Source organism: Macaca thibetana, chromosome 14 (assembly GCF_024542745.1).
Source record: "Macaca thibetana thibetana isolate TM-01 chromosome 14, ASM2454274v1, whole genome shotgun sequence".
NCBI classification, from domain to species: Eukaryota; Metazoa; Chordata; class Mammalia; order Primates; family Cercopithecidae; genus Macaca; species Macaca thibetana.
In genome coordinates, this window is record NC_065591.1 from 9,282,371 (window position 1) to 9,303,033 (window position 20,663).

General features: G+C 55.5%; 3 protein-coding genes across 5 annotated transcripts in view; 1 reads left to right on the top strand and 2 right to left on the bottom strand.

The window, feature by feature from the left end:
• VPS51 (VPS51 subunit of GARP complex) overlaps positions 1 to 20,663 on the bottom strand; it is a 148,382-nt gene that overhangs the window by 55,984 nt on the left and 71,735 nt on the right. The gene's annotated exons all lie outside the window — the stretch shown is intronic.
• Positions 4,533 to 16,666, top strand: NAALADL1 (N-acetylated alpha-linked acidic dipeptidase like 1). The gene is made up of 18 exons (XM_050757372.1): positions 4,533 to 4,738; positions 4,825 to 4,997; positions 5,089 to 5,210; positions 5,592 to 5,714; positions 8,620 to 8,903; positions 9,005 to 9,109; positions 9,755 to 9,840; positions 9,980 to 10,099; positions 12,765 to 12,850; positions 12,935 to 12,998; positions 13,102 to 13,169; positions 13,418 to 13,509; positions 13,591 to 13,681; positions 14,933 to 15,014; positions 15,097 to 15,270; positions 15,344 to 15,428; positions 15,539 to 15,631; positions 15,986 to 16,666. The coding sequence occupies exons 1-18, from the start codon at positions 4,539 to 4,541 to the stop codon at positions 16,170 to 16,172; spliced, it is 2,235 nt and encodes a 744-aa protein (XP_050613329.1). The 5' UTR covers positions 4,533 to 4,538; the 3' UTR covers positions 16,173 to 16,666.
• On the bottom strand, positions 16,656 to 20,539 carry SAC3D1 (SAC3 domain containing 1). 3 transcript variants are annotated; one of them, XM_050757242.1, is made up of 2 exons: positions 19,586 to 20,539; positions 16,656 to 17,259 (listed from the first exon to the last, which is right to left on the bottom strand). In XM_050757242.1, exons 1-2 carry the CDS (start codon positions 20,157 to 20,159, stop codon positions 16,757 to 16,759), a joined length of 1,077 nt encoding a protein of 358 aa, XP_050613199.1. In that variant the 5' UTR covers positions 20,160 to 20,539; the 3' UTR covers positions 16,656 to 16,756. The 3 variants fall into 3 exon arrangements, with proteins under 3 accessions (XP_050613199.1, XP_050613200.1, XP_050613201.1); XM_050757243.1 differs by having other exon boundaries at positions 19,524 to 20,180; XM_050757244.1 differs by lacking the exon at positions 16,656 to 17,259 and adding an exon at positions 17,277 to 18,411.

The following is a 20,663-nucleotide window of genomic DNA, read 5'->3' on the forward strand; positions in this document are numbered from 1 at the left end:
TGCCCAGGCTGGTCTTGAACTCCTGGACTCAAGCAATCTTCCTGCCTCAGCCTCCCAAAGTGTTGGGATTATAGGTATGAGCCACTGCACCCAGTCAGGAATGCAATTTTAAATAGAGCGGTCAGGGAAGATCTCATTGAGAAGTGACATTTGAGCAAAGACACAAAGGACCTGAGGGAAGGAGCCTGTGGACAACTGGGGAGCAGGGTTCTAGGGAGCCGGAGCTGCCAACACGAAGGCACTGAGTCAGGAGCATGCCTGGTAGGCTCAGGGGACAGCAGCAGGCCAGAGCTGCAGGAGCCGTGAGTGAGGAGGACAGGGAGGGGACCAGGTCTGAGACATGAAGGGCTCTATGGTCACTGTCATGACTGTCACTCTGAGTGTGAAGGGAGACTTGGAGGGCTGTGAGCACGGTCGTGACATGGCCAACCTGGGTTTCACAAAGCTGAGTCTGACTGCTATGTAGAGAAAAAAACTGGAGGAGACAAGAATACAATCAGAGAGGCCAGTTAAGAGGCTACTGCAGGCCGGGCGCGGTGGCTCACGCCTGTAATCCCAGCACTTTGGGAGGCCGAGGTGGGCAGATCACCTGAGATTGGGAGTTTGAGACCAGGCTGACCAACATGAAGAAGCTAAAAACTCTACTAAAAACAAAATTAGCTGGGCGTGGTGGCATATGCCTGTAATCCCAGCTACTCAGGAGGCTGAGGCAGGAGAATCACTTGAACCTGGGAGGTAGAGGTTGTGGTGAGCCGAGATCACACCATTGCACTCCAGCCTAGGCAACAAAAGCAAAACTCTGTCTCAAAAAAAAAAAAAAAAATTAGGCACCTGAAAATACAAGAGTTCAGGGGATAGGTTAGACTGGAGACATTTACTTGTGGGTTTCTGGTCTATATTTGGTCATTTGTACTGGTTCTCTATTTTGCTGTGTTACGAATTACTCCAAAACCTAGCAGCCTAAAACCATAAACATGTATTATCTCACACAGTGTCCACAGGTTAAGAATTTGAAAGTGGCTTTGTTGGGTGGTACTGGCTGAAGGACTCTCGTGAGGCTGCAGTCAAGACTCTGGCAGCAGGGGCTGCTGTATTCTGACAGCTTGACTGGTGCTGGAAGAACCATTTCCAACGTGGCTTATTCACAGGGCTGGCAAGTTAGTGCTGAGTGTTGGCAGGAGGCTTTAGCGCCTCACCATGAGGCCTGTCCACAGGGCTGCTTGAGTGTCCTCACAATATGGCGTCCGGGAGGCCACATGACTCTGCAGGCACATCCAGGGGCAAGGGTGCAGGCACAGAGGAAGCAGAGAGTGAGTCAGATGTAACCAGAATGGGGTTTTCCCAGTGGATGTGACCAAAGCAGAGAGGATTGGGGGTTGAGAGGGCTTCCAGGGCCTCAAACTGGGCAAGGTGAGTACACGTGGGAGGTGAAGGAGAATGCGACGGAGGCGAGCGTGTGGGGCAGGTGGAGAGTGGGGAGGGAGCCAGCAGCAGTGCATTGCTGGTCCTGGAGGATTGAAGACCCCTTGGAGCCAGAGCCATTGGGAGAATAAGGCAGGAAAATGAAAGGTGTTCATGTGCTCTAACTACCTTAAGTGATTTCCAGGAACTCCCACAATCCAGAATGTTCTGGGAGGGGCCATACTACCCACCCAGCAAAGATGGAGGAAGGAAAATTGACCAAGTTAATGTCTGGTGCCTACAGCCATGTAGACACCAGTGGATTCCAACAGCCTGAGTGAATCTCTTGGGTGTCACACACACAGGTGTTTGCACACTCTCCGACACAAACCACATTCCCAGGAGTCATCACTCAGATGTCACACACTCCTGTCCAGGCGTCCTGTTTGTGACTTCACATGATCGAGGGGTTAAATCCTTCCAGGAGTGGGTGGGGTAGGACCATGTGGCTGCTGCCTCAGTCCCTCAACTTATCAGCTGACCTTGGCATCCCACTCCCCACCTGTTGGTGACTGTCCTGTGTCTTCATAAGGAAGGTGTATGCTCCCTGCACTGACGGGTTTCTGATAAGATCCAAGGTCATATTCTGGGCATCGATAATCACCTTGCCAAGAACTGTGGCTTCCTGGTGCACCTCCCTGAAGTCACTGATCACACCACATCCCCTCCCAGACACCCCTAGTCCTCTCATGCTGACCCTCCTCACCAGCAGCACAACAGATGGTGGTGTCCACAAAATGGGGTTGTGAGCAGGAAGGAGGCTGCTCTGAGAGGGGTCTGTGAAATCTCACACACACGCACACGCACACGCACACGAGGGCGCACGGGTGCGCGCACACACACATACTGCCCTGACCCAGCCCCCAAGCTCTGCAGGCATCTTTGAGCCCATCCATGGGCTGCAACCTGCGAGGCAGAGTTAAGGCAGAAGAGGCTATGGGAGGGTGGGAGAAGTCCCAGCTCAAGTCCCTAGGGACCCCCGCAGCCCCGCCTGGCTCTCCGTGAGGTCTGGAAGAGAGGCTTACTATGTGTATGGCGTACTTGAAGTGTCACTTCCCTCTCAGCCCTTGCACATGCTGGAACACCTTCTCAGCCTTAGAGGACCCCCGCAGATGTTCCCTCCCAGACAGAACCCCTCGCTTTCTCACTGGGAGCATGGTGGTCCTCCCTCTACAGGGCACTTTCCACATGGCTGAACCCGAAGCCTGTCTGCCTCGCCTGCTGGACTTTGCTTCCCCATGGCCTTGCATGGCTCTAGCACAGTGCAGAATGAACAGTGCTTGCATGTACAAGGGAAGGAATGAATAAGTGAATGGAGGGATAGGTGGATGCATAAATAGGAGGGTGGATGACGGAGTCCAGGCAGAGCCAGGGATTAGAAGAGGAAGTCAACTCGCCAGGGAGGCATGGGCTTCCCCTGCTGCGTCCTCTGGGACAGCCTCCCTTCCCAGGACTCCCACTCCTCGCATCGCTGGGCTCCCTTCAGGATAGATGCGGAGAATTCTTCTGGGTCCTCCTCCTTCCTTTAGCTCTAGGCCTTCTGTTTTTGATGGTCAGATGAGGGATGAGTAGTTAAAATTAATGAGCTCCCACTACATGTCAGACACTGCACTAGCTATTTCTTTTTTCTTTTTTCTTTTTTCTTTTTTTTTGAGACGGAGTCTCGCTCTGTCCCCCAGGCTGGAGTGCAGTGGCCGGATCTCAGCTCACTGCAAGCTCCGCCTCCCGGGTTTACGCCATTCTCCTGCCTCAGCCTCCCGAGTAGCTGGGACTACAGGCGCCCGCCATCTCGCCCGGCTAGTTTTTTGTATTTTTTAGTAGAGACGGGGTTTCACCATGTTAGCCAGGATGGTCTCGATCTTCTGACCTCGTGATCCGCCTGTCTCGGCCTCCCAAAGTGCTGGGATTACAGGCTTGAGCCACCGCGCCCAGCCTGCACTAGCTATTTCTACAGATGCCATCTTGTTTAACGAAAATGACAAACCATAACTGAGTGCGGTGGCTCACTCCTTTTTGTGAAAATACAAAAAATAGCCAGGCATGGTGGTGCATACCATAATCCCAGCTACTTGGGAGGCTGACGTGGGAGAATCTCTTGAGCCGGGGAGGTGGAGGTTACAGTGAGCTGAGATCGCACCACTAGACTCCAGCCTAGGCAACAGAGTAAGACCCTGACCAAAAAAAAAAAAAAAAAAGATGAAGAAGAAAAAAAAAAATGACACCAGAGGGTTGTGAAGCAGGTTTTATTATCCCCACTGTGCAGCTAAGAAAACAGGAGCAGCTGGGCGTAGTGGCTCATGCCTGTAATCCCAACACTTTGGGAGGCCGAAGTGGGCAGATCACAAGGTCAGCAGTTCGAGAACCAGCTTGGCCAACATAGTGAAACCCCGTCTCTACTAAAAATACAAAAAATTAGCCGGGCATGGTGGTGGGCACCTGTAATCCCGGCTACTTGGGAGGCTGAGGCAGGAGAATTGCTTGAACCTGGGAGGCAGAGGTTGCAGTGAACCGAGATCACACCATTGCACTCCAGCCTGGGTGACAGTGCAAGACACAGTCTAAAAAAAAAAAAAAAGAAAGAAAAGAAAACAGGCGTAGAGAAGCTGAGTGAATTGCCCAAGGTCACACAGCTTACGTCCAGCAAAGAGGGGATCTCAACTCAAAATCTGCTCAGGCAGGCAGGGCTGGGTGTGCTACAGATTAGCCGCCTTGGAGGGAGGCAGAGGCAGTGAGGGTGGCCAGTGGGCACGGCCCTGCTGTGAACACAGGAGCTCTGAGTTCCAGCCCTGGCTTGGCCTCTGTTTTCCTGGGATACCCCGGATGAGACCCTTCCCTCTGGGCCTGTGTCCCTGGGCGACCTTGTTGCCCTTGGAGGGCCATTCCAGGTAAATGATGCAGAATGTGGTGGATGTGGATGGCTCCTGGCTCTCACTGCGGGATGTTCCCTCACTCTCCCTGCCAGCTGGGGGTCAAAGGGCAGTGCCACCCATGGGGTAATGGTTAACCAGGCCCGACACCCCCACTATAGGGAATAACCTATAGACGAGTCTCACACCAGCTGGCCAAGAGTCTGCAGGATGCAGTGGACGAAGGTGTTGGGGCTGGGGCTGGGGGCTGCTGCCCTCTTGGGGCTGGGGATCATCCTGGGCCACTTTGCCATTCCCAAAAAAGCCAATTCACCTGCCCCCAGCGTCTCAGCCCCCCAGGACCTGGACCTGGAGATCCTGGAGACCGTCATGGGGCAGCTGGATGCCCACAGGATCCGGGAGAACCTCAGGTGAGAGGCTGGGCCATCTGCTCCTCCGTTTGCCAGAGGCCCCCTCCCTGATGCTGGCCCTGCCCCTCCCTCTGCCCACCCTGCAGAGAACTCTCCAGGGAGCCACACCTGGCCTCCAGCCCTCGGGATGAGGATCTGGTGCAGCTGCTGCTACAGCGCTGGAAGGACCCAGAGTCAGGCCTGGACTCGGCCGAGGCCTTCACGTACGAGGTGCTGCTGTCCTTCCCTAGCCAGGAGCAGCCCAACGTCGTGGACATTGGTGAGGTCCTGCCCAGCCTTGGGAATGCCCAGAGGGTTGGTGGGGGGGGAGCTGCTGGGCCCAGCCATGACACTGCCACCCCCTCCAACAGTGGGCCCCACCGGGGACATCATCCACTCCTGCCACCGGACCGAGGAGAATGTGACCGGGGAGCAAGGGGGGCCAGATGTGGTACAACCCTATGCCGCCTATGCTCCTTCTGGAACCCCACAGGTGGGCCCGGAACCCCCCTACTGCCCTGGCCCAGCTCCCTTGTTTCCACCTAGGGTTCTCCCCACCCTGACCCAGGGAACATGCCTCAACTGGGGCACAGCGCCCCCTCCCGAATTTACTCACGTGGACACTCCATCGCTGCTCCTTTCCTCCACCAGTCATTCAACAAACACTAGTGGCTCTGCTTAAGGCCAGGCCTGTTACAGGGCACCCAGACATGGAGGAAACCAGGGGTGACTGTCCTTGGGGAGCTTACAGGCTCTGGGTGAGGTGGAGGAACAGAATCTAAATTCTCCCTCCTGCCATCCAGCCTTCCCCCACCCCTTCCCCACCCGCCCTTCGCTGGGCCCAGCTCAAAGGATCACCCCCTCTTGGGACTAGGGCCTCCTCGTCTATGCCAACCGCGGCACGGAAGAAGACTTTAAGGAGCTACAGACTCAGGGCATCAAACTCGAAGGCACCATCGCCCTGACTCGCTATGGGGGTGTAGGGCGTGGGGCCAAGGTGAGTGGCAGCCCCCCAGTGCACGAGGCCTGGGTGAGGAAGGGGCCGGGCAGCGGACTGGAGGAAGTGAGGGGAAAGGGAAGGAGAAGGGGCGGTGTTGAGTGGGGACCCAAGCCCTGGGGTGGGGCAGGAAAGGTGAGGTGTTTTCAGGTTGTTCCACCAAGGGGCTGTGTGGCCTCGGATGCCTCCCTGACCCTCTCTGAGCTATAGGAAATAAAGGGGCTGAGTACAGTTTTCAGGTTTGGTATTCCGGAAGTCTAAGTCCTCCTGTGAAGTAGTTCTGAATATTCAGCTTAAGTCCCTCATGTTGGCCGTCTGCTTGTCCCTGCCATTTCTTTTCCGTCAAAAATTCTGACTAGGGGCCGGGCGCAGTGGCTTACGCCTGTAATCCCAGCCCTTTGGGAGGCCAAGGTGGGCAGATCACCTGAGGCCAGGAGATCAAGACCAGCCTGGCCAACATGGCGAAACTCCATTTCTACGAAAAAGGCAAAATTAGCCACGCGTGGTGGTGCATGCCTGCAATTCCAGCTACTGGGGAGGCTCAGGCAGATGAACTGCTTGAACCCGGGAGCCAGAGATGGTAGTGAGCTGAGACTGCACCACGGCACTCTCCAGCCTGGGAGACAGCGAGACTCTGATCAAAAAAAAAAAAAAAAAAAGTCTGGACGTGGGCGTGGTGGCTCACTCTTGTAATCCTAGCACTTTGGGAGGCCAAGGCAGGTGGATTGCCTAAGCTCAGGAGTTCGAGACCAGCCTGGGCAACATGGTGAAACCCCGTCTCTACTAAAATCCAAAAAAAAAAAATAAAAATTAGCTAGGCATGGCAGCATGCACCTATAGTCCTAGCTGCTCAGGAGGCTGAGGCAGGAGAATTGCTTGAACTCAGGAGGTGGAGGTTGCAGTGAGCCAAGATTGCACCACCGCACTCCAGCCTGGGTGACAGATCGAGACTCCATGGATTAAAAAAAAAAAAAAAAATTAATATAAAAAGAGTAGAATGAAAGAGGGGAAGGGAGAGTTGGTATTTAATGGGGACAAAGTTTCGGATTTGTCAGATGAAAAGAGTTCTAGAGATGAATGGTGGTGATGGTTGAACAATATGGAGGTACTTCATGCCACTGAACTGCACACTCCACATGCTAAGTTTATGTTATGTGTATTTTACCACAATTTTTTAAAAAGTGGGTCAGGCACGGTGGCTTACGCCTGTAATCCCAGCACTTTGGGAGGCCAAGGCAGGCTCATTACCTGAGGTCAGGAGTTCGAGACCAGCCTGGCCAACATGGTGAAACCCCGTCTCTACTAAAAATACAAAAATTAGCCGGTCATGGTGGTGGGCGCCTGTAATCCCAGCTACTCAGGAGGCTGAGGCAGGAGAATCGCTTGAACCCAGGAGGCAGAGGTTGCGGTGAGCCGAGACCGTACCATTGCACTCCAGCCTGGGGGACAAGAGCAGGACTTCATCTCAAAAAAAAAAAAAGTGTCTATAATAAGAGCTGGGAAAAGAGAAAGAAAGAAGGAAGGTGGAAAGGAAGGAAGAAAAGAAAGGGAAAAAAGGAAAAGAAAAAGAAAAGGGAACAAGTAGTGTAGAAATACACAGATTATTAACCATCACCACTACCCATTTCCAGAACCTTTTCGTCATTTCCAACAGATACTTTATTTAACAATAACTCCCCAGGTCCCTGCCCCAGCCCCTATTCTATTTTCTGTAACCTCAATTCTACTTTCTGTCTCTATGAATTTGCCTGTTCTAGGGACTTCACATAAGTGAAAGTATAAGATACTTGTCTTTTTGTGTCTGGCTTATTTCACTTAATATAACATCTTCAAGACTCATTGACGTATCATAACTGTATTTCTTTTTAGGCTGAATAATATTGCATTATTTTTGTTTGTTTGTTTTTTGTTTTTTGGGGTTTTTTTCAGACAGCGTCTTGCTCTATCACTCAGGCTGGAATGCAGTGGCATGATCTCAGCTCACTGCAACCTCTGCCTCCTGGGTTCAGGTGATTCTCATGCCTCAGCCTCCCAAGTAGCTGGGACTACAGGTGTAGCCACACCTGGCTAATTTTTGTATTTTTAGTAGAGACAAGGTTTCACCATGTTGGCCAGGCCGGTCTTGATCTCAGGTCATCCGACCTCAGGTGACCTGCCTGCCTCGGCCTCCCAAAGTGTTGGGATTACAGGCATGAGCCACCACACCCGGCCTTCACTGTATGTTACAGCCCACATTTGGTTTAGCCATTCATCTGTTGATAGACACTTGGGCTATTTCCTCCTCTTGGCTGTTGAGGATAACGTTGCTGTGGACGCGAGTACACAACCGTGTTATTTTATGCAGCTTCATGGTATTCCACTGTAGGATGTCCCCGTTATTCAGCCAGACTCCACTGATAGGCACTGACTTGGCTGTGCTGAAATGACCTTTGCTGTTGCAAGAGGCACTGCCATAAATGACTTGTGCAAACATCATCTTTTTTTTTTTTTTTTTTTTTTTGAGACGGAGTCTGGCTCTGTCACCCAGGCTGGAGTGCAGTGGCGCGATCTCGGCTCACTGCAAGCTCCGCCTCCCGGGTTTACGCCATTCTCCTGCCTCAGCCTCCCGAGTAGCTGGGACTACAGGCGCCCGCCACCTCGCCCGGCTAGTTTTTTGTATTTTTTAGTAGAGACCGGGTTTCACGGTGTTCGCCGGGATGGTCTCGATCTCCTGACCTCGTGATCCGCCCGTCTCGGCCTCCCAAAGTGCTGGGATTACAGGCTTGAGCCACCGCGCCCGGCCACATCATCTTGCCTATGGGAAGATTGGTCTATCCTGGCTTCCATAGTTGAGGAAGGAGGAAGAGGAACAGGACACATCCGGTCCAGTCCCTCCCTTATACACGGCCTCCTCTGCCCGCTGCAGGCTGTGAATGCTGCCAAGCACGGGGTGGCCGGGGTGCTGGTGTACACAGACCCTGCCGACATCAACGATGGGCTGAGCTTGCCCAACGAAACCTTTCCCAACTCCTGGTACCTGCCACCCTCAGGAGTGGAGCGAGGCTCCTACTACAAGTATTTTGGGGACCCTCTGACTCCCTACCTTCCAGCCATCCCCTCTTCCTTCCGCCTGGACCCTGCCAATGTCTCTGGATTTCCCCCAATTCCTACACAGCCCATTGGCTTCCAGGATGCAAGAGACCTGCTCTGGTGAGTTTGTTCCCTGGGATGTCCTGCCCAGCCCCCAGTGGCCTCCAGACTTCAAGCCCCACACTCACATTTACCCTGAGGGGTCTCTTCCTCCTCCCCAGTAACCTCAACGGAACTTTGGCCCCAGACACCTGGCAGGGAGCACTGGGCTGCCACTACAGGCTGGGTCCCGGCTTCCGGCCTGATGGAGACTTCTCAGCAGACAGGTGAGATGCAGCCAGACCAGTTCTCCCTCAGTTGCCCTCTCCCCCAACTTGCCTCTCCCCTTCCCTGGTGATTATGTTCCCTCTTTCCACTTCAAAGCCTGACCTTTTTCCCTTTCTTCTCTCTCTCAGACCCTCTCCTGACCCCAAAATATCTGTCTTGTCTTTGGGGAAGCCCCTGGATTCCCCTGCCCCTCCCACCTCATCTCGACGTCTGCACCCCACGACTCCCTCTCTTGAAGATGCCAAGCTCCTTCCCAAATCAGGGCCACTGCCACTCCTGACATGCACCAGCCTCCCTCCCTGCAGCACCCCCTGGCCTCCAGGTGCCCTCTCCTCCCAGGCCCCTTCACCCAGCTGTTCCTGTCCTCGTGGTCTGTCTCACTCGGGAGAGGGAGGCCTCATGAGCACCAGGTCCGCATCTGTCGCAGTCATTGCCCAGAGCCTAGTCAGGGACTGAGCACCCAATAAGCGACTCCCCAGTGAGTGAGCAGGAGAGCCTGGCTCCAGCCTTGCTGCCTCTCTTGGTACTTCTGGGCCAGTGACCTTGCCACATCACTTTCTGGCTCCGGGCCTCGGTGTCTCCTGCATTGGGTTGGGGGCAGTGGGCAAGGCCAAGAGTCTCCTCACACCCTTCACCCTCCCCAGCCAGGTGAATGTGAGCATCTACAACCGCCTGGAGCTGAGGAACTCTTCCAACGTCCTGGGCATTATCCGCGGGGCTGTGGAGCCTGGTGAGCCCTCCTCTTGCTGACTGTTTCCCAGGCCCCTGCTGTGCTCTGGGTGCCACTGCTACTGTGTCACCACCCAGCCCAGCTCCCCGTGCCCACCTCTCCCTCTCCTCTGGTTCTCTGCCCCTTTTCCTCTGGTCAGATCGCTATGTGCTATATGGGAACCACCGAGACAGCTGGGTGCATGGGGCTGTCGACCCCAGCAGTGGCACCGCCGTCCTCCTGGAGCTCTCCCGCGTCCTGGGGACCCTGCTGAAGAAGGGTGAGGCGGCCCCCTCCCCTGGACCAGGGACCTTCGCCCCCGGAGGTCCCCTTCCTGTTCCACCTCCTCTCCCTCACACTGCAGTGCTCCCTGTGCCATGCCTGAGGGCCCTGGGGGCAGAAATGCATGACACCAGCCTTGGCCTGCAGCAGCCCAGTGTGGTACAGGGAATAGACTGTGGGTTGATTCGTGTGCAGCTTCCAAGTGCCTCCGGTGTGCCTGGAAGGAGCGAGGCCCGATGCTGCTGTGAAGCAGGCAGCGCCCAGGCTCTGCCCTCTGGAAGCTTTAGTTCAGCTGGGTCAGGGATGGCAGCCGATTGCTAACTCTGATGTCTCTAATATCTCATGTGCCTTTGATGTGCCAGGCCAGGTTGGGACAAGTCTCTCAGTGGAGGCAGCACTTCAATGTTTCAGTGCTTCAGGGAAGGAGAGGAGGGCAAGGAGGTGGCAGCCGGAAAGGAGGTGGGCAGGGCTGGGTGAGGTGACAGAGCAGGCAGGGCCAGGCCAGGCTGGGAGTTTGGAGTTCAGTCCAAGGGTTGTGGGAAGCTGGTGAAGGCTGGGCATGGTGGCTTATGCCTGTAATCCCAGCACTTTGGAAGGCTGGAGTGGGTGGATCACCTGAGGTCAGGAGTTCGACACCAGCCTGGCCAACACAGTAAAACCCCATCTCTACTGAAAATACAAATCCCAGCTACTCGGGAGGCTGAGGCAGGAGAATCACTTGAACCTGGGGGGCAGAGGTTGCAGTGAGCTGATTGCGCCACTGTACTCCAACCTAGTTGATGAGAGTGAAACTCTGTCTCAAAAAAAGAAAAGAAAAAAAGAAAAAAAATTTTTTGAGACAGGGTCTCACTCTGTTGCCCAGCCTGGAGTGGAGTGGTACAATCACAGCTCACTGCACCCTCGACCTCCTGGGCTCAAGCGATCCTCCTGCCTCAGCCTCCTGATTAGCTGGGACTACATGTGTGTGCCACCAAGCTCTGATAATTTTTTACTTTTTGTAGAGACAAGGTCTTGCTGTGTTACTCAGGCTGGTCTCGAACTCTTGGGCTTAAGTGATCCTCGTCGCCTCAGCCTCCCAAAGTGTTGGGACGTGATAATGACCTTGATAGCAAAATAATTTTTTGACCCAAGCTCCAATCCAGGATCACACTAGTGATCTGGTCACTAGTTTCCTTTAATCTATAATAATTTTTTTTTTTTTTTTTTTTTTTTGAGACGGAGTCTCACTCTGTCGCCCAGGCTGGAGTGCAGTAGCGCAATCTCGGCTCACTACAAGCTCCGCCTCCCGGGTTCACGCCATTCTCCTGCCTCAGCCTCCTGAGTAGCTGGGACTACAGGCGCCCGCCACCGCGCCCGGCTAATTTTTTGTATTTTTAGTAGAGACAGGGTTTCACCGTGGTCTCGATCTCCTGACCTTGTGATCCGCCCGCCTCGGCCTCCCAAAGTGCTGGGATTACAGGCGTGAGCCACCACGCCTAGCTATAATTGTTTGTGATCCGCCCGCCTCGGCCTCCCAAAGTGCTGGGATTACAGTCGTGAGCCACCGCGCCTAGCTATAATTGTTTAGCTGTTCTTTGTGTTTCATGATTCTGCAATTATTGTCCTATTATTTTGTCAAATAACCCTCAATTTGGATTTGTCTCATTTGATTTAGATTATATATTTTTGGCAGAAAAAAGTGTAAAAATGTGTAATTGCAAGCATGTGATCACATCACACTGAAAAATTCATTTGCTGGTTGTGGTGGCTCATACCTGTAATCCCAGCACTTTGGGAGGTGAAGTGGGTGGATCGCTTGAGCTCAGGAGTTCAAGACTGGCCTGGGCAACATGGAGAAACCCCATCTCTACCAAAAATACAGTAATCAGCCAGGTGCGGTGGTGTGTGCCTGTGGTCCCAGCTACTTGGGAGGTTAAGGTAAGAGGATCGCTAGACCCCAGGAAGTTGAGGCTGCAGTGAGCCGAGATTGCACCACTGCACTCCAACCTGGGCCACAGAGTGACACTAGGTCACCCAGGCTGGATGCCGTGGCACAATCTCAGCTCACTGCAACCTCTACCTCCCAGGCTCAAGCAATTCTTCTGCCTGAACCCGGGAGGCGGAGCATCCTGCAGCCTGGCTTCCACCTCCAGTCCCTATACCCACAGTGTGGAGCCAAATATCTGGATTTGAAACTGGCTCTGCTGCCTACCAGCCTTGGGACCCTGGAAAGTCATTTAGCTTCTCTGTTTCTTCAATTGTGAATGGAAATAATAATAGTATCTCCCTCAAGGCATTGTTGTAGGGATTGGTTCAATGTGGATAACGCCCTAACAGGAAATGTTCATGTGTTATCACCAAGTGAAGATGGCTATGGAGTTTGGCCTGGAGGCGGGGGTTGAGGGTGGCAGGTCAGAAGTCTTCCCAGATCATGCCCACAGAGAGAGGGGCAGCGGGCATTCTGGTAGAAGGGCCCACCCGACCCTTCAGGAGGCTTGGAGTTGTGTTCAGTGTTTGGTGCGGGAGCCTCCTGGAAGACCTGGCTGCAGAGTGCCAGGACCTCCTGTCACCAGCTGCCCCGCCTTTTCCAGCTCTCCCCTCCTCCTCACGTCCTCAGCCTTTCTCCTAAGGCACCCTAGGATCAGGAGGACCCTGTCCTCCAACCCTCTGTCCTCCATTCCCAGGCACTTGGCGTCCTCGCAGATCAATCGTGTTTGCGAGCTGGGGGGCTGAGGAGTTCGGGCTCATTGGCTCCACGGAATTCACAGAAGTGAGTGTCCCTACAGGGTAGGGGATCAAAAGGGGTTCCCGAGGCAGAACAGCGCGGGGCTGACGTCGCCCCTCGCACCCGCAGGAGTTTTTCAACAAGCTGCAGGAGCGCACCGTGGCCTACATCAATGTGGACATCGCGGTGTTTGGTATGGAGGTGGCGGGGAAGGAAAGGGGAGGGGACGGCCTGACGACGGGGTGGGTAAAAGAAGGGGCTGGGGCCCAAATAGTCTTTCTCCCCTCCTCCCACAGCCAATGCTACCCTTAGGGTGCAGGGGACGCCCCCAGTCCAGAGTGTCGTCTTCTCTGCAACCAAAGAGGTGGAAGGGGGCGGGCCGGGCGGGGCTGAACTGGCGGGGGCGGGGCAGTGCGGTGGGCTGGCAGTGTGCTGCATGGGTGGGCGGGACTGGGGAGTGGTACTCTCCAGATCTGCTGGGGCCAGACTGAGGCTAGGGCGAGCTTTTTAAGAAGGACTGGACTGTGGGTGGGCAGGAGACGGTGGAGGACCCGCCCTGTTGTTGGGGCTGGGGAGGGCCCCGCACCGAGACTAAATTCTCCTTCCGGCCAGATCCGCTCACCAGGCCCTGGCGACCTGAGCATCTACGACAACTGGATCCGGTACTTCAATCGCAGCAGCCCAGTGTACGGCCTGGTCCCCAGGTGAGCCCAGGGATAGAAGGGGGCCCGGAGCGAGGCGGTCCGGCCCAGCGCTCTTTATCCTGGCCCCCTTCCTTCCCGCAGCTTGGGTTCTCTGGGTGCTGGCAGCGACTATGCACCCTTCATTCACTTCCTGGGCATCTCCTCCATGGACATCGCCTACACCTATGACCGGGTGAGCAGGCGCCCCTCCGTCCCTGCGTCGGTACCTTGCTGCATGCGCCCCCTCCTCTCTTTGGAGCTGTTCTCGCACAGACTGAACCCTGCTCCTTTACTCACTGCTACCTCTGCCAAGTTTCTTAAAAATACACACACACACACACACACACACACACCCCCACGCGTGCGCGCGTTTTATATAGACGGAGTCTTGCTTTGTTGCCAGGCTGGTCTTGAACTCCTAAGCTCAGACCATCCTCCCACCTCAGCCTCCTAAAGTGCTGGGATTACAGGTGTGAGCCTTGGTGCCAGGGCTCTGCCAAGTTTAACCTTTTCAAGCACCTCTTTATGCTCATCTGTTATTTTATCAAATGTAAGATACTACTGATTATAAGATGTGATTCAGGAAGGGAAAAAAACCCACCGCAAAAAACCCACCGCTTCCAACCAGTTGTAAGATGACATTGCCTGTAAGAAGCATTCTGGGCCGGGCGCGGTGGCTCAAGCCTGTAATCCCAGCACTTTGGGAGGCCGAGACGGGCGGATCACGAGGTCAGGAGATCGAGACCATCCTGGCGAACACGGTGAAACCCCGTCTCTACTAAAAAATACAAAAAACTAGCCGGGCGAGTGGCGGGCGCCTGTAGTCCCAGCTACTTGGGAGGCTGAGGCAGGAGAATGGCGTAAACCCGGCAGGCGGAGCTTGCAGTGAGCTGAGATCCGGCCACTGCACTCCAGCCTGGGCGACAGAGCGAGACTCCGTCTCAAAAAAAAAAAAAAAAAAAAAAAAAGAAGCATTCTGTTTCCAAAGATCTTAAAATGTAGCGGGGAAAAAGGTTAATCTCAGCATTGATTAACTCAGATCATTGGTGTGAGCGTTGGCATGAAGGTAAAGCAAGGGTTGCAGAGTGCCCAGCTGGCACCTCCCTGTTTGATGCTCCAAAAAGTACGTTCTCTACCTCACAGCCACAGCAATTCTCCGTAGCAGAGCTGGGATTTGAATCTCTCTGACTCCAAAGCCCCAGGTTCTTCTCCTTCCTGTGAAACTGGAAACTGGCACCAGACCCAGCTCTTCCACTAATTAGCTGTGTGATGTCAGCAGGTTAACCTCTCTGAGCCTCCGTTTCCTTTTCGGGAGTTCTAGAACCCACCTCACAGACATGGCCAAGATTCAATGGAGATATGCCCACATTTTGTAGCTCACTGGAGGTACACCTTCTCCCCCTTCCCATCCCAAGCCTGTCACCTCTGGGCTTTGTTCCCCCAGAGCAAGACTTCAGCCAGGATCTACCCCACCTACCACACAGCCTTTGACACCTTTGACTATGTGGACAAGTTTTTGGACCCAGGTGAGGAGGGAGACAAAGGGCATCCTGAGAACAGGACAGGAGAGGCTGAAGACTGAGTCCTGGCCTTGTGACCTTGCCGCAGGCTTCAGCAGCCATCAGGCTGTGGCCCGGACAGCGGGGAGTATTATTCTCCGGCTCAGTGACAGCTTCTTCCTGCCCCTCAAAGTCAGTGACTACAGTGAGACACTCCGCAGCTTCCTGCAGGCAGCCCAGCAAGACCTCGGGGCCCTGCTGGAGCAGCACAGCATCAGCCTGGGTATGCACAGCCTGACCCTGAGGCATGGGGAGCCCTGCACCCCCAGGACTAAGCCACTGCTTGTTCCTCACAGGGCCTCTGGTGACTGCAGTGGAGAAATTTGAGGCAGCAGCTGCAGCCTTGGGCCAACACATATCAGCGCTGAAGGGCAGCCCCGAGTGAGCAAGGGCAGCGGGCAGGGGTTGGGAGAGCAGCATCCAGGGCAGGATACCAGGCTGGTAGCTAGGCTGCTGGCTCCAGGGTGACCGGCAGGTCCTGCCTCCACCAGTCCCCTGCAGGTCCGGATGCTCAATGACCAGTTGATGCTCTTGGAACGGACCTTTCTGAACCCTCGAGCCTTCCCAGAGGAACGCTACTACAGGTGAGTCTGTCCCAGAGTCCTGGGAGGTGCCGCCAGGTGGGGCCGGGGAATGGCCCCCGACCTGAGATGAGGTGCTCAGCTTCTCTGCCCTTTAGAGCGCAACCCAGCCCCTGAAGAAGGTGGGAATGTGAGGCTCAAGGAGGGAAGTTGCTTCAGGGTCCCTCTGGGAGCTAGGACTGGAACCTACATTTCCTCCCCCAGCCGCCACTGCTGTAAGAGCCCCCGGCCTTCAGAGACAGGTGGAGAGGGGTGCTCTTCTGCCTAGCTGCGTACAGGAGCTAAGCCAGTTCTAGGTCCAGGTTTCTCTTTCCTGGCCCCTGACTGACCCTGATCCTGTCCCATTTCTCCTGTCAGCCATGTGCTCTGGGCAACTCGCACGGGCTCCGTAGCCACATTCCCGGGCCTATCCAATGCCTGCTCCAGGGCCAGGGACACAGCCTCTGGATCTGAAGCTTGGGCTGAGGTGCAGAGACAGCTCAGCATTGTGGTGACAGCCCTGGAGGGTGCGGCAGCCACCCTGAGGCCTGTGGCGGACCTCTGACCCCAGCCCTCTTCCTTCTGCCTGTGGCTGACCTCTGACCCCAGCCCTCTTTCTTAGGCCCTCCCTTTACCCCAACCCTCTCCTGCCTGCTTTCCTGAGATGTCCTGGTCTTCCCTGGTGCCAGGAGGGGGCACTACCACAGGACCCTCTCAAGCTTCTCAGGCAATAGCTTGAGGTCCGTGAGGGGAGTGGCAATCCCTAATGCAACTCACCCTCATCCTGGTGCTTAGGTGGCAGAGGGTGGGCAGCAGGGGACAGGGATGGGATGGCAAAACCACCAGCTGCTCTTGGTGGTGGGTAGGTGAAGATGGGATGCATAATGCCAACCTCAGATGCCAACTCAGATCATCAAGGCCAAAGACCAGTGGCGAAAGTGAGGCATGGGGTGCCTTAGGCCTTGCCTAGTCTGCGTTCCTCTCCCTACATGCTGTGTATCCTAACTCCCTACAACAGCCCCTCAAATAAATCACATCTAGTGACTGGTACCAACAAAACAAGTTCCTTTTATTATCTGGGAACCATAGAAAAAGAAACCTAAGTGCTCTGGCCCAGTCCTGGGGCTCTGGGAGGCTCACGCTCCCTCCTCAGGCTGGGGACCCAGGTCTGTCCGCACCCTCATCTTCCTCCTCTGCCATGACCACCTCCTCCAGGGTACGTCCTCGAAGTTTGCTCTCCACTAACACCTTGCACGTACCGGCAGGCGGTAGCCCTTCCTCCACATAGCGACCCCTCAGGAACACAACTCTCTCCTCTCCGTCCAAGGGCAGCCCATGGGCCTGGCACAGGTCCCGTGCTTCCCTGAGTCCATCCAGGGCCAGGAGGTTGACCATGAAGCCCAGAGGCAAGGTCTGGCCCTTGGGGGTGCTAAAGGCACAAGCGAGGCGGGCCAGGGCTTCCCGGCGGGCATGGCCCACATGGCACTGCACAGCGCAACTTGCCAGGTAGGGCAGGGTCTGGAGCAGGCGGAACAGGCGGGCAGCATTGCCCTCTCGGAAGGCAGCATCTACCGCTAAGGCCTTGCGGAGGGGCGGGCAGGTGCGCAGGGCAGCAGGCAGCTGTAGAACCTCACGCAGGGCTTCCACCGAGCCTGTGAGAGCGGGAAGCCAGAATGAGGACGCCTGGTCCTTACAGGATCAGGCCCATCTCCCCTCCCAACACCTTGTCCTTCCTCTCTTCTCAACCACGCCCCTTCTCTAGGCCTAGCCCAACTTCCCTTTCCCCTCTAAGGGCCAGCCTTTGGCTCCTTCCCTGACCCATATTTGAACTTCCTGCAGTCCAGATCCTTAAGCACTGAAGTGGGCAGGGTTTCCGGATTTGGGAAGCGGGCCCAGATAATTTAATGATTCGCCTGAGAGTGTCCTAGGGTGGGTATGTAGTTGAGCCTGACCCCAGTCCAAGTTTTCTGACTTGGATTTCCCACTACCCTGGCTTCCCTGCACCCATGGTTTTGGGAGCCAACTCTGCCCCACCTTCCCTTGAACACCTGGGAAGGCCCCTTCCTTCAGGAGACTCTGCCCCTGCTTCCCTTCCAGAAGAGTCTCAGACACTGGAACTTTGGGCCTCATTTGTAAACTAGGGCTTCTGACCAATTAGTAGGTTGTGAAGTCAACAGCATTTTGTTAAAATTGTATAGGACAGGGCCTTTTTTTTTTGAGACAGATTTGCTTTGTCATCCAGGCTGCAGTATAGTGGCTCCCGGCTCACTGCAACCTCTACCACCTCCCAGGTTCAAGCGATTCTCCTGCATCAGCCTCCTGAGTAGCTAGGATTACAGGCATGCGCCACCACACCCAGCTAGTTTCTGCATTTTTAGTAGAGAGGGCCCAGCCAGAACAGAGCTTGTTTGGGCACAGTGGCTCATGCCTGTAATCCCAGCACTTTGGGAGGCCAAAGCGGTAGGGTCACTTTAGCCCAGGAGTTTGAAACCAGCTTGGTCAACATGGCAAGACTCCAATCCCTACATAAAAATAAATTTTAAAAAATTAAAAGAAAATCATGGTCATACCTCTGCTACTGTTAACCAGTGCTGAGTCAACAGGCAAGTCACCTCACCACCCAGGGCTTCGATTTCTTCCCCCACTAGAGCAGGGATAATTACTATGCCTTCTTCGCAAGAGCAGTGTGGACAAAAATAAACAATTAACTGGGCATGATGGCAGGCACCCAGCTACTTGGGAGGGTGGGGCAGGAGGATCACTTGAGCCCAGGAATTCAAGTGGCAACATGCGAGACCCCATCTCTACAAAAAAAATTTAAGTTAGCCAGGTGTGATTGCACACATCTGTGGTCCCAGCTACTCAGAAGGCTGAGGCAGGAGGATCCCTTGTGCCCAGGAGGTTGAGGCTGCAGTGAACTATGATCAAGCCACTGTACTCCAGCCTGGGCAACAGAGTAAGACCCTGTCTCAAAAAACACATTCTACAAATAAGAAAACAGGCCACGTGCGGTGGTTCACGCCTGTAATCCCAGCACTTTGGGAGGCAGAGGCGAGCGGATCATTGGAGGTCAGGAGTTCGAGACCAGCATGGCCAACATGGTGTTGGCCTGTCTCTACTAAAAATCCAAAAATTAGCCAGGCGTGGTGGCGCACACCTGTAGTCCCAGCTCTTCAGGAGGCTGATGCAGGTGAATAGCCTGAACCTGGGAGGCAGAGGTTGCAGTGAGCCAAGATCATGCCACTGCACTCCAGCCTAGGCGACAGAGCTAGACTCTGTCTCAAAAACAAACTAACAAATAATAGAGTTTATTAGAATGCATCACCCATAGAAAGTATCTCTAATGCCTTAAACTTCTGTCTCAGGTATATTCGTGGGCATATGTGTTCTTGTTTGCTTTGTAACCCTGACTGGGCGGGGAGGTTAAAAAAAAGTTTGAAAATCTGCCGGGCGCGGTGGCTCACACCTGCAATCCCAGCACTTTGTGAGGCCAAGGTGTGCGGATCACGAGGTCAGAAGTTCGAGACCAGCCTGACCAACATGGTGAAACACCCCCTGTCTACTAAATACAAAAATTAGTCAGGTGTGATGGCACGCCTCTGATCCCAGCTACTCAGGAGGCTGAGGCAGGAGAATCCCTTGAACCAGGGAGGTGGAGGTTGCAGTGAGCCAAGATCGAGCCACTGCACTCCAGCCTAGGCGACAGAGTCAGACTCAAAAAAAAAAAAAAAAAAAAGTTTTAAAATCACTGTTTAGGCCAACTCTCCCGTTCCACCCTTGCCCCTCCACTTTTATTCCTGAGACAACTAAGACCCCGAGATGGGCCCGAGGTCCCATGTCGGGGATTGGTGGATCTTGTGCTGTCCTGGGAGGCGCCTAATGGTGAGATGTTAAAGCTAATCTTTCTTTTCCCTACCTCCACTGTCATGGTGGGCTCCTGTCCCCACGCTCTGCCCAGCCGCCAGGACCGCGACTCACCCAGGTTATAGAGCAGAAAGAGGCCCTGGAAGGCTGGCTGGCGGGGGTGTGGTCCCGCGCCCCGCGCGTAGCAGCGCCGCAGCGAGCCGAAGCCCTCTTGCACCTGGGCCTGCAGCAGCACCGGGTCCGCAGGTCCCCGCGCCGCGTCGGGCCCGAGCCGCGCCACCACGGCCAGCAGCGTGGCCAGCGCCGCCTCCAGCACCACCGCTGCCTCGGCGTCGCCCGCGCCCTGCAGGGCCAGGTCCAGGCGCACAGCTCGCAAGCGGTCTGCCACGAAGCTGGCCACCTCGGCGCGGGCAGCGTCGGCGCTTTCCGCCACCTCACCGGCCAGGTAGCGTACCGTGGCCAGCAGCACGGAGGGCGGACGCAACTGGCTGGGTGGGGGCCGGGGCTTGCCGGCGGCGGGTCGGCTGTACTCCTTCACCGCGCGCTGCGGATCGGCGCGGGGCGGGTCCTGGCGGCACCCCGGCACCACTTCCAAGCGGTGTAGGCGGCGCTCCCTTTCACGCTGGGCGCGCTCGGCGGCCGGGCACATGTCCGGGCAGGTGCCCACGGGCAGCTCGCAGCCGAGCATGAGGGGCTGCGGGGAGACGGTGGGCGCTCAGCATCCCGGGGACAGCGGTGCTGCGGGAAGGCAAGCGAGGCCGGCTGGGGGTGGGGAGCGGTGGGGCGGGGCTGAACCTGGCTGGGCCCGCCTGCCCGCCATGATCCCCGGCCTCCGGGCCGCCCATCGGGCCACCTCTGTCCTCTCACCCGGTCCTGTGGAGTTCGCCTCCCGAGATGCACTGCGTTGTAGTCCAGCAACGCCTCTGCGGCTCCGCGCGCTCTGGGGCGGCTAATGGCCCCCATCGAGCGCCAGGTTCAGCTTTGCGCGCTCCCCTTAGTGTTTTTAACGGGTAGCCTGGGCCGCTCCCATGATACACCGGTGTAGTCCCTGCCGCCACCAACCGCTTTGTGGCGAGGAGAGGCAGGGCGGGACTGAGGCCACGCCTTCCAGCCCGCTGAGCAATCAGGATTTGACTTTGGGGCCTCGGAGACAGGTACCCCTGCTTTGGGTTCCTCTCCTTCGTCCCTTCCA